General features: G+C 41.5%; 1 protein-coding gene across 1 annotated transcript in view; it reads left to right on the forward strand.

Annotated features, from left to right (window-relative positions):
- Positions 1-381: 381 nt before the first annotated feature.
- Positions 382-15379, forward strand: part of PRKG2 (protein kinase cGMP-dependent 2) — a 91880-nt gene continuing 76882 nt past the window's right edge. Inside the window, exons 1-2 of the mRNA XM_081813141.1 lie at positions 382-484; positions 10404-10877. Of these exons, the coding sequence (XP_081669267.1) occupies positions 10417-10877 (461 nt within the window). The 5' untranslated portion in view covers positions 382-484; positions 10404-10416. The remainder of the gene's footprint in view (positions 485-10403; positions 10878-15379) is intronic.

Genomic DNA, 15379 nt, shown 5'->3' on the forward strand with positions numbered 1-15379 from the left:
AAAGTGCAGCCTGCGGCTATCTCCCGATAGCTTGTCTCGGGAGTAAAGGTTCGGGCCAGCGTGGGCGCGCGCGGGTGACCCCACCTTTTGGGAAGCCGGCTCTCTGCTCTTCCACGCAGTAGCCCCGCTGACCCTCCCCCCTCCTTCTCCTCCTCTCCTCCCTCTTTCCTTCCCTCCCTCCTTGCGTGTCTGCTCTGCACCGGCCCCCGCGGAGAAGCCAGGCGGCAGCACCCAAGCCGCCGCAGCTCCTGCCCGCAGCGCGCTCGCCCGCGCCCCCGGAGCCCACGTAGCCCGAGCAGCGGCGGCGGCAGCCCCGGGCCCGCGCTGCGCGCCCTGCGCACGGCCCGGGCTCGCAGAGCTGCCCTGCGCTCGGCTGGGGCGCCGCAAGCGGCTGGGGAGGGCGGCACGGGAGAGGACGCGGAAACGCAGGGGCGGCGGCGCCAAGGTGACAAGCTGCGCACCTGGAAAGTTACCCGGCTGTCTGGTGAGGTTCGAGGGAGGGAGGCTTGGGCGCCGGGGGAGCGCAGGGAGGGACGGGGTCGGGGTGCGCGCGTGTGCATGCTGTGCGTGCACTGCGCGCTGTGCGCCTCCGTTCCACACCCCGCCGGTCTCGTGCATGTGCTGTGTGTGGACGTGTGCTCGCGTTGCGTTCGCTTGGTGTGGCAGCCTTTTGTGAGCTCCTGGAGGCGAGGGAAGGCTACTCGATTTTAAAAAGCTTGGCTAGGGGCGGGAGGGGAGAGCTCGGCCCCAGTGGGGATTCCTCGGGGCTGTCACTCCTTGAGCCCCGAGCAGAGCAGCCTTGCAGCCTGTCGCTCCGGGCTGGGGGCTTGGCGGTGCTGTCAGGGCGTGCGCTCCTGGCTTCGGCCAGCCCTGGGTAGCTGCTACTCGCGCGAGGACTTCATGAGTCCATGTAAACTTGTGTGGACGTGTTCTGTGGCACTCCCAGCACCGTGAGGCGCTTTGACGTTGCTTGCTCTGTGTTTCCTAGTGATGAAGAAACAAGAGCAAGCAAACAAAAACAATAAATCATCTACTTAAGGGATGAGAGAGAGAGAAAGCAATGGATTCAAGTTTGAGAAGAACTAGGTTGCAAATGGATGGCAGTTGAGGCCAGAGATGAGAATAGAAAGAAACAACTCAGGCACAATTAACAGGTAGAAATGTCTGATAGTAGCTTTGGTGCCCTGATCTTCACCTTGTTCTGGAAGTTCCTAGGGGCTTTTTTCATAAAGGAAGGGAGCAACATACAGCTTCTGACCCCCCTCCCCTCCCGAGTTCTTTAGAAATTATTGTCTCTTTTCTTTGCAAGTTTCTATTTTACTCCTAGACAAGGTGATCATCCCGCCTAGCATACAGTATCTGTTGCCAGCACTCCTGTTTAGTTCACAGGAGAGTATGAGCTAATATGGTGGAGAATTCTCTTTGGAGAATTAGAGGCCCTTCTGTCTGCACTGAGACACTGTGTAACTGAAAATAAACGACTTAAACGATGGTGCACAGAGATCCCTCTGTTCCATGTGAAATACTTAACTATAGTCCTCTGGAATCCTTACAAGTGAGGCTAATTCACCACACAGTGAAGGCATATGTTGCTTGGATATTGCCCAAGCCTTTTGATCCCATATTGTCTTGCTTCCTCTAGGCCATTTTCCTATCAATTATTCCCTCTTCTCCTACGTTTTCATTTTCTCTATCTTCGCTGGTTCAGTATTCTGGGCTTACAAATACTCTCAAGTTTCCACTGTTCTAAAAATCCATTTCATGAACCAAGATACCATCTTGAAGTCCCTACTCTCAATGTCAGCTCTTCCCACGGTCCTTTGTAATCAGATTTCTATCCCAACTCTTGTGTGAAAGGCTAAACTCTGCGCTTTTCCCTCTGATTTAATTTGCTTTGATGTATCTGTGGGATGTGAATAGCAGCCTGATCACTTCTTGAAAATCTTATCTTCCTGGTCTCTGTGATACTCTTCCTAGATCTCTTATTTGTACAACTGTATCTTCCCCATTTTGTTGTTTGCTTCTCCTCCTCCTCTTCTTCTATAAATAAGATCCATAGGTATTATCTAGATGTACATATATAATGATGGAGGCATTCCTTTCTTTTCTCCCAGTGATCTCATCTACTAATGGGACTTCAAACTCTTACCTCTGTAAAGCAGTCTCTTGCCTTGACCTTTCTTTTTTGCTACTATCTTCTAGACATTTCTAACTTGATGACATGTAGGCACCTCATACTCAACTTAGATAAATTCAGCTTCATTACTGTCTCCATAAAGCACACTCATTTCCCTGACTTTAATCAGTGTCAGAGTATCCAGACCATAGATGGTGCTCTCTTCATTTTTGAATGAATGAATGAGTTAATAGTACTACCTTCTTCCAAGCCTTCTAAGATCAAAATATTGGAATCATTCTTTTTTTTTTTTTTTTTACTTCCCTCTATGTACACCCATTTATTCACCACATTGAGGGATTTAGCCCCTGCAGGATTCCTCCCACCATTCTCATTTTTTACTATGAACCCATTCATACCTCCTCTCACTTTTACCAAAGCAATAGCTTCTTCTTACTGTATCTCTAGTTTTTCTTTCACGTGTCATATAGGCCTAGACACTTTTCCTCTCCTCAGTGCCAGTCTCCTGAGCACTTTCATCTACTACTTCAGCTTCAGCCTCTACTTAGGCTATCAAAGATGTATTTTCAGCTCCCTGCTCCTGATTTTCTAGTGCCTCATGTCTTACTGCCTACTGAGCTCCTCCATATTAATTTCCACAGGTCCTTCAAACTGAGCATGTCCAAAATTAAACTCACCGTCTCATCCCTCCATTCTGCCCCTCCTTTTGGTTAATGACATCACTTCTTACCCAGTTGCCACAATGGAAATTTCCAAATCTTTGTTCTCTTTCTTCTTATCACCACTCAAATTCCATCAGCTATAATCTACTGACCTACACTTATAAAATTACATTTCTCTCTCTTGGCCTGTCTCTCTGATACTCAAGCACCCAAAAATAGCTGAATGGAATGCCACCACATTTGATAGTGAAAATATGGGATATGTGTCATTTGTAAAATTCACTATGAACATTCTGTTGGGTGGAGAGGCACTTCAAAGAGATAGTCAACCTCTGGAGTAGCTGAAACTGAAGCTCATATGACTGACTGACAAAGAAGATTACTCTTCAAGCTAATACGCTGTGGATAGAGAAAACACGCAGATTCAAAACTGAGCCCCAGGTCATCAGTCACAAGATGGGCAGATGCTTTTAACTGTGGCTTTGATAGGGAATTGAATTGTTCTCACAATGGCAGCCCTGTGTGTTTTGCTTCAGGGAGAAGAAGCAGGGATTTATATATTTAGTGATGATTAATTATTTTATAAAAGAACTTCAGTGAAACAAATTAAGGATAGCACCAAATGCATCAGTTACGTAGAGACTTAGAAGACTATTTATAAAAATCTGTGTAGGGGCGCCTGGGTGGCTCAGTCGGTTGAGCGACTGCCTTCGGCTCAGGTCATGATCCCGGAGTCCTGGGATCGAGCCCCACATTGGGCTCCCGGCTCGGCGGGGAGCCTGTTTCTCCCTCTGACCTTCCCCCCTCTCATGCTGTTTCTCTCTCGCTCGCTCTCTAATAAATAAATAAATAAAATCTTTAAAAAAAAAATCTGTGTAATTCACTCCTCTGATTTCATGGCAAACTACCCATATCATAAAAAAAGAATCGATTATACTTTTCATGATTTATTGAAGGGAAGGAAATTGCAGAGTTACCTATAGCCATAGCTTTTGCCAAATCCCTGATGATCATGGTTTTCTCTTCTGGCTACCATGGAGTTGGTCCATGTAAACAGATTTATCTTGAGTTCAAAGAAGTTCAAGACATGAGAATGGGGTTGGGACTTTGGCCTTATCCTGTCCTCATCACCTTTTACTTGGATTGGAGCAATAACCTCTTACTTTGTGTCTCTCCCTCTAAGCTCTTTTCACTCCATTCCATATTTATGGCCAAGGAAATTATTTTTCTCAAGGACAAATCTGACCATATAACTTGAAAAAAACTTGACCTACACTAAAATGCAGATACCATAACATGGCATATGACATTCTTCAGCATCTTATTCCTGCACTACACTTTTCTATGCTCATCACTCTCTTTCTCCCATCATGCATTTCAGCCTGTTTCCTGAATATGCTCTCAGCTTTTTTGCATACACTCCTTAATACATGTTCTTTTTTTTTTTAATTAATAGACTTCAGTTTTTAGGACAATTTTAGGTTTATAGAAAAATTAGGTGAAAATTACAGAGAGTTTCCATATGCTCACCTGCCCCCATCCTCCTGTCCCCTATTCTTAACATCTTGCAACAGTGCGGCACATTTGTTATAATTGATGAATACATGATTATTAACTAACGTACCTAGTTTACAATCGGGTTCATTCTTTGTATTGTACATTCTGTGGGTTTGGACAAATATATATAAGATGTGTATCCACCATTACAGCATCACACAGTAGGTACACTGCCCTAAAATTCCCCTGTGCTCCTCCTATTCATTCCTCTCTCCCTCTCCCCAAGTCCCTGCAACGACTGATCTTTTTAATGTTTCTAAGTTTTGTCTTTTCCAGCACAACATATAGTTGGGATCATGCAGTCTGTAGATTTTCCAGATTGACTTCTTTCACTTAGCAATATGTATTTAAAATTCCTCCATGTCTTTCCATGGCTCGATCGTTATTACTTTTCAACCCTGAATAATATTTCATTGTCTAGGTTTACAACAGTTTGTTTATCTGTCTTTCCATTAAAGGACATCCTGATTGCTTCCAGGTTGTGGCAGTTATGAATAAAGCTACTGCAAATATCCATGTGCAGGTTTTGGTGTGGACATACATATTCATATCAGTTGAATTTTGTAGCTTTATAAGCAACTCCCAAACCATCTTCCAAAGTGGCTGGATGATTTCACACTCTCATCAGCAATGAGTGAGAATTCTTGCTGCTCCACATCCTTTCCAGCATTTGGTGTTGTCAGTGTTTGGATTTTGGTCATTCTGATAGGTATATGGTGGTATCTCACTATTGATTTAATTTGAGATTCTCAAATGACATATAATGTTGAGCATCTTTTCATATCCTTATTTTCCACATGTGTATCTTCTGTGGTGAGATATCTGTTTATATTTTTGCCCTTTTTTAAAAAAGATTTTATTAATTTATTTGGCACAGAGAGAGTGAGAGAGCACAGCAGGCATGGCGGCGGGGAGAGGGAGAAGCAGACTCTTCGCTGAGCGGGGAGCCTGACACGGGGCTCGATCCCAGCACCCTGGGATCATGACCTGAGCCGAAGGCAGCCGCTTAACCGACTGAGCCACCCAGGCACCCCCTATTTTTGCCAACTTTTCAACTGGGTTGTTTGTTTTCCTATTGTTGAGCGTTAAGAGTTCTTTGTATATTTTGGATACTAGTCCTTTATTAGATATGTGCTTTGCAAATGCTTTCTCCCAGTCTGTGGTTTTTGTTGCATTCTCTCAACGGTGTCTTTGCAGAGCAGATGTTTTAAATGTTAATGAAGTCCACCTTATCAATTTTTTTCCTTTCATGGATTGTGCTTTTGGTGTTTTATCTAAAAAGTCATCACCAAACCCAAGATCACTTAGAATTTGGCCTCTATTGTCTACTAGCAATTTTATAGTTTTGTGTTTTATGTTTAGGTTTTTGATACATTTGAGGATAATTTTTGTGAAAGATAGAAGATCTGTGTCTAGATTAATGTGTGTGTGTGTGTGTATGTCCAGTGTGTTAAAAAAAACTATCCTTTCCCGATTGAACTGCTTTTGTTCCTTTGTCAAAAGTCAGTTAACATATTTGTGTGAGTCTATTTCTGAGCTCCATTATGTGCCATGATCTATTTGTCTATTCTTTCACTAATACCACTGTCTTGTTTATTGCAGTTTTTTAGTAAGTCTTTTTTTTTTTTTTATAGTAAGTCTTGAAGTCTGGTTGTATCACCACTGACTTTGTTCTCTTATAATATTGTGTGTGTTTAGTACAAGTTTTTCTACTAAGATGAGTTATTTTGTTGAGTAAATGAATGATAACAGTAATAATAATAATAATGTTTAATACAGCTTATCTCATTTGACCCTCTAACAACTCTACATGATATGCAATGTGATTTTATCTGCCCATGGCTCTATCTATGGGTCAGTCCATCTATTCTATTATTGACACTCAAGCCCAAAATCATACCCAAGGGCAGATATATACTAAATGAAATGCTCGGATTGAGACTCTGGCTCTGTCACCTTAGCCAGCACCATACCATCTCCCATATTTACAGATAAATGTATTTATATAAGACTCCAGATGGGGGAGAGAGAGAAATAGATATTATCTAGATCAGAGCCAAGATTTTGGTTTCAAACTACTTTAGGGCTGGAGGAAAAACAGACAACAAAGCCTAATTCCTCCCACGTTGTCTGCCAGGTGTTCATCCACCTGCAAGAGCCTTCACAGGCAGTTCTGCTTCTCCTGTGTCTTTTCTAGTTACTTCTTGTATATGACGTTTCCAAAGTGGTGATCAAATTAATGTAATAATAATTTAAAATTGTGTGTAGTTTTCTTCTCTTCTTGCTCAATGCCACAACTCATTCTATTCCTCTTGCCTGTTTCTGGAGACAGAAGAATACTGCCTTCACAGTGAGCCATGTTTTTTTTTAATTGTCTTCCAAGATACTTAGGTGGGCCCTTTTGGTTGAAGGCTTACACTGCAATATGTGAAAACAGGTAGAGGCAGCGTGAGGGAATTACTAAGCTTGCAGAGTCCTTCAGTCCTGGAACCTGGGCTGGGTCATTTATGAAGTTTTCTGGTCTCCATTTTTAGGTGGAGCTTCCCTTATCAGGGAAGGTTGCCCAGGCTGTTCCAGAATCATTCCATTTCTTTTTTTTTTTTTTAAGATTTTATTTATTTATTTGACAGAGAGACAGAGAGAGAGCACAAGTAGGCAGAGTGGCAGGCAGAGGGAGAGGGAGAGGCAGGCTCTCGCTGAGCAGAGAATCTGACGCAGGGTTCAATCCCAGGACCCTGGGATCATGACCTGAGCCGCAGGCAGACGCTTAGCCGACTGAGCCACCCAGGCGCCCCTGAATCATTTCTTTTCTTAATGGAAGAGATAAGCCAGGCAGAGTAAGTTTCTCCTCACCCCAGGGAATGATTAGCATCTTTAGAGACCTCTTGTCTGGAAGACATCCAACATGTTAGACTTTGTCCCACCCAGCAGTGATCTCTTCTGGGAGTTTCCTCCCACCCAGATGCTCACTGCCTGTCTCCAGCCGCACATTGTAAGGGCTACTTGGTGCCTGCTGTGTGTCAAACATTGTACAGGATACCTTATAAACATAATCTTCATAATAACCCTATGAGCTGGATATAATTATACCTGTTTGCTAGATTGGAAAACAGGATTCTAAGTTATTTGTAGAAGGTCACATAGCCGGGAAAGGGCAGGTTGTCTTCCTACCCTGGCTGGCCTGACTCCTTTGCTCACGTTAAATTCTGATCTTCGTCTCCAAGCTCATTTCTTACTACATCATGTCTTGCCCTCTGATTCTAAGAAAGACTCTAATAACCTATAGTTGCTAGATCGATGGAGCAACATCCTATGTTTCTAGCAATATATTCTCCTTGTGGCTAGTGATACATTTTTGAGAAATAGCTTATCTATCTTAGTGACTAATATAGGAAACAGAGTGAATTTAATTAGGTTTGGTGAAGCCAGGCACTTGAAGCCTTGCCTTGAGGGACAACAAAATTTAAATGAGTGAACTAACAAGAAATCAGACTTAGTATTGAGCCATTCAGTAACTTACTTACATATCTTAAATTAGTTACTTGAAAGATGAGTTAATTTCACCCCTCTTTAGAATTCTAAATAGCTTGAAAGATTTACACAGCTTCTAAGCTGTATTCATTAAAACCAGAGAAGAGTTGGTGTTTTGGGAGAATTTAACACCTGCCTAACTGTGTTTCAAGTTTGTAAAATTATTGGATTGAAACAGGATATTTTGAATACCATACATAGAGCAAAAATGATTTTAAGCCTTTTCATATTTAGAATGCTGGAACTGTTTTCTCTGTCCAATTTGATTGCAAATTCATGGAGTTGTGCCCCTGATATAGTACACGACACTGAGTTAGGTCTTAGTAAACAGTTGTTCTTTGAATAAAGAATAAATTAATGTTATATTTAAAGTTTTTATGTTCACTTTTCTTTATAAGGCAATCCCTTTTCCTCTGACCATGCCCCTCCCTCCATCCTGCCTTGGTTGGAAATGCTTGTCCATGGACCTAAAAAGCATGTCTAGGAGATGGCTCACTGCTGGATGTTAAAAACTTGTGCACACATTAATTTAAGATACCTCTCTCTGGGAGCACCCATCTCATGCCTACCATGCAGAATTGCATTCAAGTTTATTCCTAGGTCCCAGTCTAACATCTTCTGAATTGCTTATTGGATACAAGGGTGTCCAGGGCCACCTCTTTGAATTCTAGTCTTCTCAACCTTTTTATATATTCTTAATATATAAGAATAGTAAATGCTGCCAAGTCAAGAGAAACTTAAAGGTTAAAACTGCCACATCTCTGCACTAGAGCAAGGCAGTTCTCTGGAGGCTAATGTTTATTAATGACTACTTTGAACCTGAATTCTACCAGGAATATCTGGGTATTGCAAGACTTCTTCTATAAGTACATTTATTTTCTGTTTGCGCCATCCATCTTAGGCGATGTACCTTGGCTATTTGGTTGCATCTGCTTGAGACTTAGAGGCTGTTTTACATGTTTCCGTCTATGCCTTTATTGCTGTAGAGGTCATGATTATTCTGGGGGAGCTAGTGAAATCAGTCTGAGCATTTCATTTCTCCTTGAGTTTGAAATTTGGAGGGAGAGGGGGCAAGAATGTGTGGTTTATGTAACTACAAAGTGTCATCTAGCTCTTTGGGTATTACATAACAAGAGATAATTTAAACTTAGTTTACAGGTGTTGTAATGCTTCTTGAGTTATGGCTGTTAAGAAGTACACACATGGAAGTATGAAGTTTAAATAGGTAGCCTAAAAAGACTTAAACCTTACGGGAATTAATCAAAGCAGTATTTTCCAAACTCACCCTTTCAAGTTCTCTTTTTTGGTTTTGCTCATGTGCACTTATTATCTGCAGGTGATTTTTAAAAAATTTTCTTTGAATTGATTCAGTAAACCTGATACCTAATTTATCTTCCACTTAAGCAATAATATCAACAAAATCACAATTTGTGGGGCCAATTATTTGTATTTATAAGGAATGTTAAAATAGCACATAGCTTTGAACAACAACAACAAAAAGTTCTGAATCAACTAAAACCACTCTGATAATCCTGATTTATGTATCACAGCCTGAGATCTGCTCTGCTGGATTAGGGACTCACTTTGGGGCCTACATTGAGCATATTCTTCTTTTTTTTTTTTTTAGATTTTGTTTATTTATTTGTCAGAGAGAGCATAAGCAGGGAGAACGGCAGGCAGAGAGAGAAGCAGGCTCCCCACGGAGCAGGGAGCCCAATGTGGGATTGGATCCCAGGACCCTGGGATCACAGCCCAAGCTGAAGGCAGATGGTTAACCAACTGGGCCACCCAGTCGTCCCTACATTGAGCATATTCTTAATAGGAAAAGAATGGAGCCTTGTACCATACATCATCATTTTCGTACAACCTTGGCTTTAGGATATAAAGTAAAGGATGTCAAAGAATCCCCATACCTCTGTTTTACTTTCTAGGAACTGCCACCCAGAACTTTTTAACAGTGAGCACTATCAGAAATACAAAACATAGTAGGTACACAGAGCAGGAGGAAAGCGTTAAATAGCAAGGCTCAGTCTCGTCAGGCGGAGGAATGCAGGCGGGCTGTTTTCTAAATCAGGGAATGGTTTCTTGCTGTAGCTGCACGGGGAGTTGGGAGAGTGGTGACATGTCTGAGCCTCTGCCTCTGAAATTGCTTCTTTGTGTGGCATCTTGGTCCTGCTGACATCCAGATCGCAGTTTTGTTGTGAGGCTTTTGACAGCTGTCCAGGGAGAATGACCAGAGAGAAGAGCAGGTAACTCGGGCCACTTGTGCGAAATGCTTAGGTGTGACACCTGTGCCATCAAAGAGACAGGGAACAATGAAACCAAGTGCCAACTCATGGAGAGAGAAAGGAAATCAGTCGATAGCTTTCCTTCTGCAAGCAGGGGAATGCATTACTTATCAAATAGTGATGACCTGCTGTGTTTCTATTTATGAAACAGATCGGAATGAGGAGTGGTGGGGGCTGTGAGGTGGTGAAGCTCCACCAGGTAACTCCCGATTCTCTGCCCTCTCTCAGGTCCTCAAGCAAAATGGGAAATGGTTCGGTGAAACCCAAGCATTCCAAGCACTCGGATGGCCACTCCGGGAACCCCAGTACGCATGCGCTGCAGAGCAAGGTGACAGAGCTGGAGCGAGAGCTGAGGCGGAAGGAGGCCGAGATCCAGGAGCGGGAATACCATCTGAAGGAGCTGCGGGAACAGCTGTCCAAGCAGACCGTGGCCATTGCTGAGCTCACGGAGGAGCTCCAGAACAAGTGCATCCAGCTGAACAAGCTCCAGGATGTGGTGCACATGCAGGGAGGAAGCCCGCTGCTGGCCTCTCCAGAGAAAGTGCCTCTTGAGGTCCACCGCAAGGCCTCGGGATTGGTCTCCCTCCACAGCAGGAGGGGAGCGAAAGCTGGGGTGTCTGCGGAGCCAACGACCCGAACCTATGACCTCAATAAACCCCCGGAGTTTTCGTTCGAGAAAGCACGAGTCAGAAAGGACTCCAGGTAGGTTCCCAACACTCTCTGACTCCAAGAGCTTTAATATTGTGCCAGACTAGGGTGATATTTTTTTTAGGCCGCTCCCGGGGAAAAGAGATAATAACCCTTTCAGATCTGGAGACACAGGGACTTCTATAATGGGTTTGTTTCGGAAAAGGGGCTCCCTCGCAGCGGAACTTTTCTTTAGATCCGGAGTTGCGCTCTACCCGGACTTTGGATTGTGAATCGTGTAACGGTGGAGCTGAGTTAATGAAAGTCATTGTCCGTTATCTTGAAAACCCTAGGGGAGTGCAGAGGGAGTCTTAGGAAGTCTGCCCTCCTCTCGGTCTATAGGAGTGGATTGAAATGTGTACACAAAGCACAGTGAATGATGAATATGTGTAGCAAAAACTGTTTGCTAGCACTTAGAAAGGAAGAAGTTGGATCCTCAAAGGGGACGAATTCATTCATTCATCCCACAGTTTAGGTTGAGCGCCACCGCCGACCAGCCACCGTGCTCGGTGCTAAGTGGATAGTAGTGAGTAAATAAGCACAGAGCCTTTCTCGGGGGCAGGCAGACAGTCTACACAAAAACAAGTAGACGTTGTGTAATTATTAATTGGGATAAATGATATGATGGAAACCAACGGTATAGTGGTGGTGTCCGCGATTAGGGGGAGTGAGAGGCAGGAGACAACAGAATTGGGATTGTCCTGGAGGCCTGGCTGAGGAGGTGACATTTACCTGAGGCCAGAAGGAGGAAAAGACGCATAGATGAGGTGGAAAGGGCGTTTCAGGCAGAGGGAACAATGAAAAGTTAGAATTAATTTTGGAATTTTAATTAATTAAATTAATTAATTATTCAAAATTAATTTTGATTTTTACAAGAAATTATGTGTTTGTGAGAGCATTCTTGTACGTGCATGCATGTCCACGTGTATGTGTGTGTACATTTCTTTTCTAACTGAAGGTTGAATTTCCTAACCAGGAAAGATTGACTAGAAACATCCCAAGTTAGGGTCTCTTTTCTGCATTATTTTTAAATGAATGAATATTTATTAGTTGAAATTAGATCTTTTGCATTGATAATGTCTTGGCTGAGCCTGGATCTCTCATGCAAAATGCAAGATTTGTGAATTTAAAACAAATTTTAACTTACTCATGAACACAAGTCATATAAATCAACATAAAACATCTGACTTAAACAAATAAATGATTAATTTTGACAACAGAATTACAAAGGGAGGTTTAATTCATCAATTTGTTGACAGTCACTTAGTGTGTGATCAATACATATTTGCCAAGGAAACAAGTCATGCTGGGTTATTAATCATAATACTCTGGGTGAAAGAAATCTGATTAATATTAGAGTTCAGAAGTTTGTTGTAAAAAACAAAAAGAAGAGTTTGTTATAAGCCGAGAGTTTTATTAGTTGGTTTAGAAAGGTCTTATCTATTCTCTTTGCAAAAGTAATATTTATTTTTAATGGTGTGGATTTGTTCTTGTTTTACAAAAGTTGGAAATCATCTAGTCTTCTCTTTTGATATAACAGAGATATATGCATATATAGTAATACTACATATTACATAGTATATTATTTTATGTATGTAAGCACAGTGTATTATTTACCCACAAAAAATCTTTCAAATAGGAATGTTCTTGTATATCTGAGAGAAGCATCAGAGAATTTAATAGCAGTTCATCTTCTTTGACCCTCCCTACATATTCTACCAGATTTCTCTTGAACAAAAGTTATGTTCAATTATTTTGTTCCAGAGACTTGCCCATCTTGAGGCAGAACACCATTCTCCTGGTGTTAGGGAACTGAACCATCCAAGATAAACATATTCCTTTGTATAAAAATTGTTTTCTTTGTATTTCTTCACTAGCTGTATTATAATCAGGAAAAGAAAATCAGTAGTTAGGTACAGTCAATTTCTGGGCCAAACCACCTGTCTATAGTGAGTGGGACATAGGAGGGAAGACATTAGAGCTCTTCAATAAGGATTAGCAATGACTCCCCTCATCATAAAGGCAAGTCAAATGGGTACAAGTCTACATTGAGGTCGTGATGAAGAAATAGGCTAATGGGTTGTTGTTGTTGTTTTTTTAATGAATAAGTCCTGAAGAGACCAAACTAGATCATTCCTGCCCTAGTATTCCCCCATATATTTTCATAAAGCCTTTTGGTTCTAAATTGAAAAAAAATTAATTAGAATTTGGGGACTACTCATTTTTCATTGATTAGTTTGTACCTCAGGTTCCCTTGCGGAAGTTTTTGCCTCAACTTTTCTTGCAATCTCCCTTGCAGATGTCTTTCTTCTTAAGTTTGGAATAACTGGCTAAACATAGATAGCTAACATCATCAAGTCAGAGATTTTAAATTTTCCAGTTTTTTTTTTTAAAGTAGTCAGCATTACAAATCATTTTCTAGTTTCAAATAGTTCTAGTTTTAGAGAAAAGCCCCAAGTAAGCTTTGGATATTATTATATATCTTTTATATAGTCTATCAAAAATTTTGCAAGAAACAATCTTCTAGAAGTTAGGGTGTTAGAAAAGATGGGAGCATCATTAACTGCTGATAAAGAGGATGACGTATAGCACTCATTGGTTTAGCTACTTTTCCAAGCAGTTACTGTGAGATATTAGAGAATTTAAGGTATCCGTCAAAATGATTCCTTCATTTATTATTAGGTTCTCATGACTTATTTGTTGAACTTCATTTATAAAGTTTCCTGGCTGAATTTATGACTAAATTTGTTCCTACTGATACGTGGCAACAGCATTTTGGAGTCCCTCCCTCTGCACTGAGTCAGAAAGCCATTGAATGGCTTTTCAGTCTTTTTGTCAAAAAGGATGTCTTAGATGAATACAGCACTTAACAGTGAGCAAGAAATTGAGGGGAGATTCCCAGCCCTCTTGCAATCAACAACATTAGGGATATATGATGTACTGACAGAAACCATAAAATAACATTGGGAGATTGATAGATTTCGAATTTGAAGATTCAGATCCAGTAATTCATGAGAAACTGTAAAACCCTTCCACAGTACTCTGTGAGCTTGCTGGGGCCCCGTGCTCAAAGGTGTTGTAAATGGCAAGTAAACTTCATCAACTGCCAGGCAGCTCACTCGTGCCAACTTTGTTGTCCTGTATCCATCAAGTATTCTCATAGGGCTTGAAGGGGTAGCTTAAGCTGTATAGATGTACCTCCCTGGTTTATGTGGAAGAACATATATACTCTAATGGCATTGGGAAACTCATAATCCAGTGCTGTTCAATAGAACTTTCCACAGTGATGGACGTGTTCTATAATCTGTGTTGTTTAGTGTGGTGACCAATAGCAAAATGGGTCTGTGAGCACAGGAAATATGGCTATTGCCACTGAGGAATGGAATTTTTATTTTAATTAACTTTAAAATTAAATAGCCACATGTGTCTCGTGGCCACTGTATTGGATATTGCAGTTCTAGATTATGTGTTATGCTTTAACTGAAGTAGAGTTGACACACGATGTTACATTAGTTTTAGATGTACAACATAGTGATTTGACAACTCTGTAAGTAATGCCATGCTCCTCAGAAGTGTAGCTTCCGTCTGTTGGCTCTATAGGATTATTACAATACCATTGACTATATCCCTATGCTGTACCTTTCATCCCTGTGACTTACTGTTTCCAGAACTGGAAGCCTGTACCTCCCACTCCCCTTCATCCGTCCCCCACCCTCCTCCTTTTTGGCAACTACCAGTTTGTTCTTTGTGTTTATGGGTCTGTTTCTTTGTTTGTTCTGCTTTGTTTTTTAGATTCTACGTATAAGTGAAATTATGTGGTATTTGTCTTTCTCCCTTGACTTATTTCACTTGGCACAATACCCTCTAGTTCCATCCATGTTGTCACAAGTGACAAAATCTCATTCTTTTTTACGGCTGAGTAATGTTCCACTGCATTCATATATACCACATCTTCTTTATGCATTCATCCATTGATGGACACTTAGGTTGCATCCATATATTGGCTATTGTAAATAATGCTGCAGTAAACATAGAGCTGTTCATATCTTTTCAAATTAGTGTTTTCATTTTCTTTGGGTAAATACCCAGTAGTGCAATTACTGGATTGTATTTAATGATTTGAGGAACCTCCATACTGTTTTCCATACTGGTTGCACCAGTTTACATTCCCACCAATAGTGTACAGGGTTCCCTTTTCTCCGCATTGTCGCCAACACATGTCATATCCTGTCTTTTTGATACTAGCCATCTGACAGCTGCAAGGTGATATATCATTGTGGCTTTGATTTGTATTTCCCTAATGATTAGCGATTTTGAACATCTTTTCTTGTGTCTGTTGGCCATTTGCAAGTCTTCTTTGGAAATAGATTATGTTGTTTTTGACTGGAACTGCTATTTCCTGAGATGGGAATTATGACCTAGAGAAGTTTGGGAAAACTATGCAGACAACATAGGACCTGTGTTTGGTTCTAGGACAAAGCCACAGCAAATGAGAATATACATGAGGTGGGCACAGT

The sequence above is a fragment of the Leptonychotes weddellii genome, chromosome 2, assembly GCF_054177405.1.
Source record: "Leptonychotes weddellii isolate Sample4059 chromosome 2, ASM5417740v2, whole genome shotgun sequence".
In the NCBI taxonomy this organism is placed as follows: domain Eukaryota; kingdom Metazoa; phylum Chordata; class Mammalia; order Carnivora; family Phocidae; genus Leptonychotes; species Leptonychotes weddellii.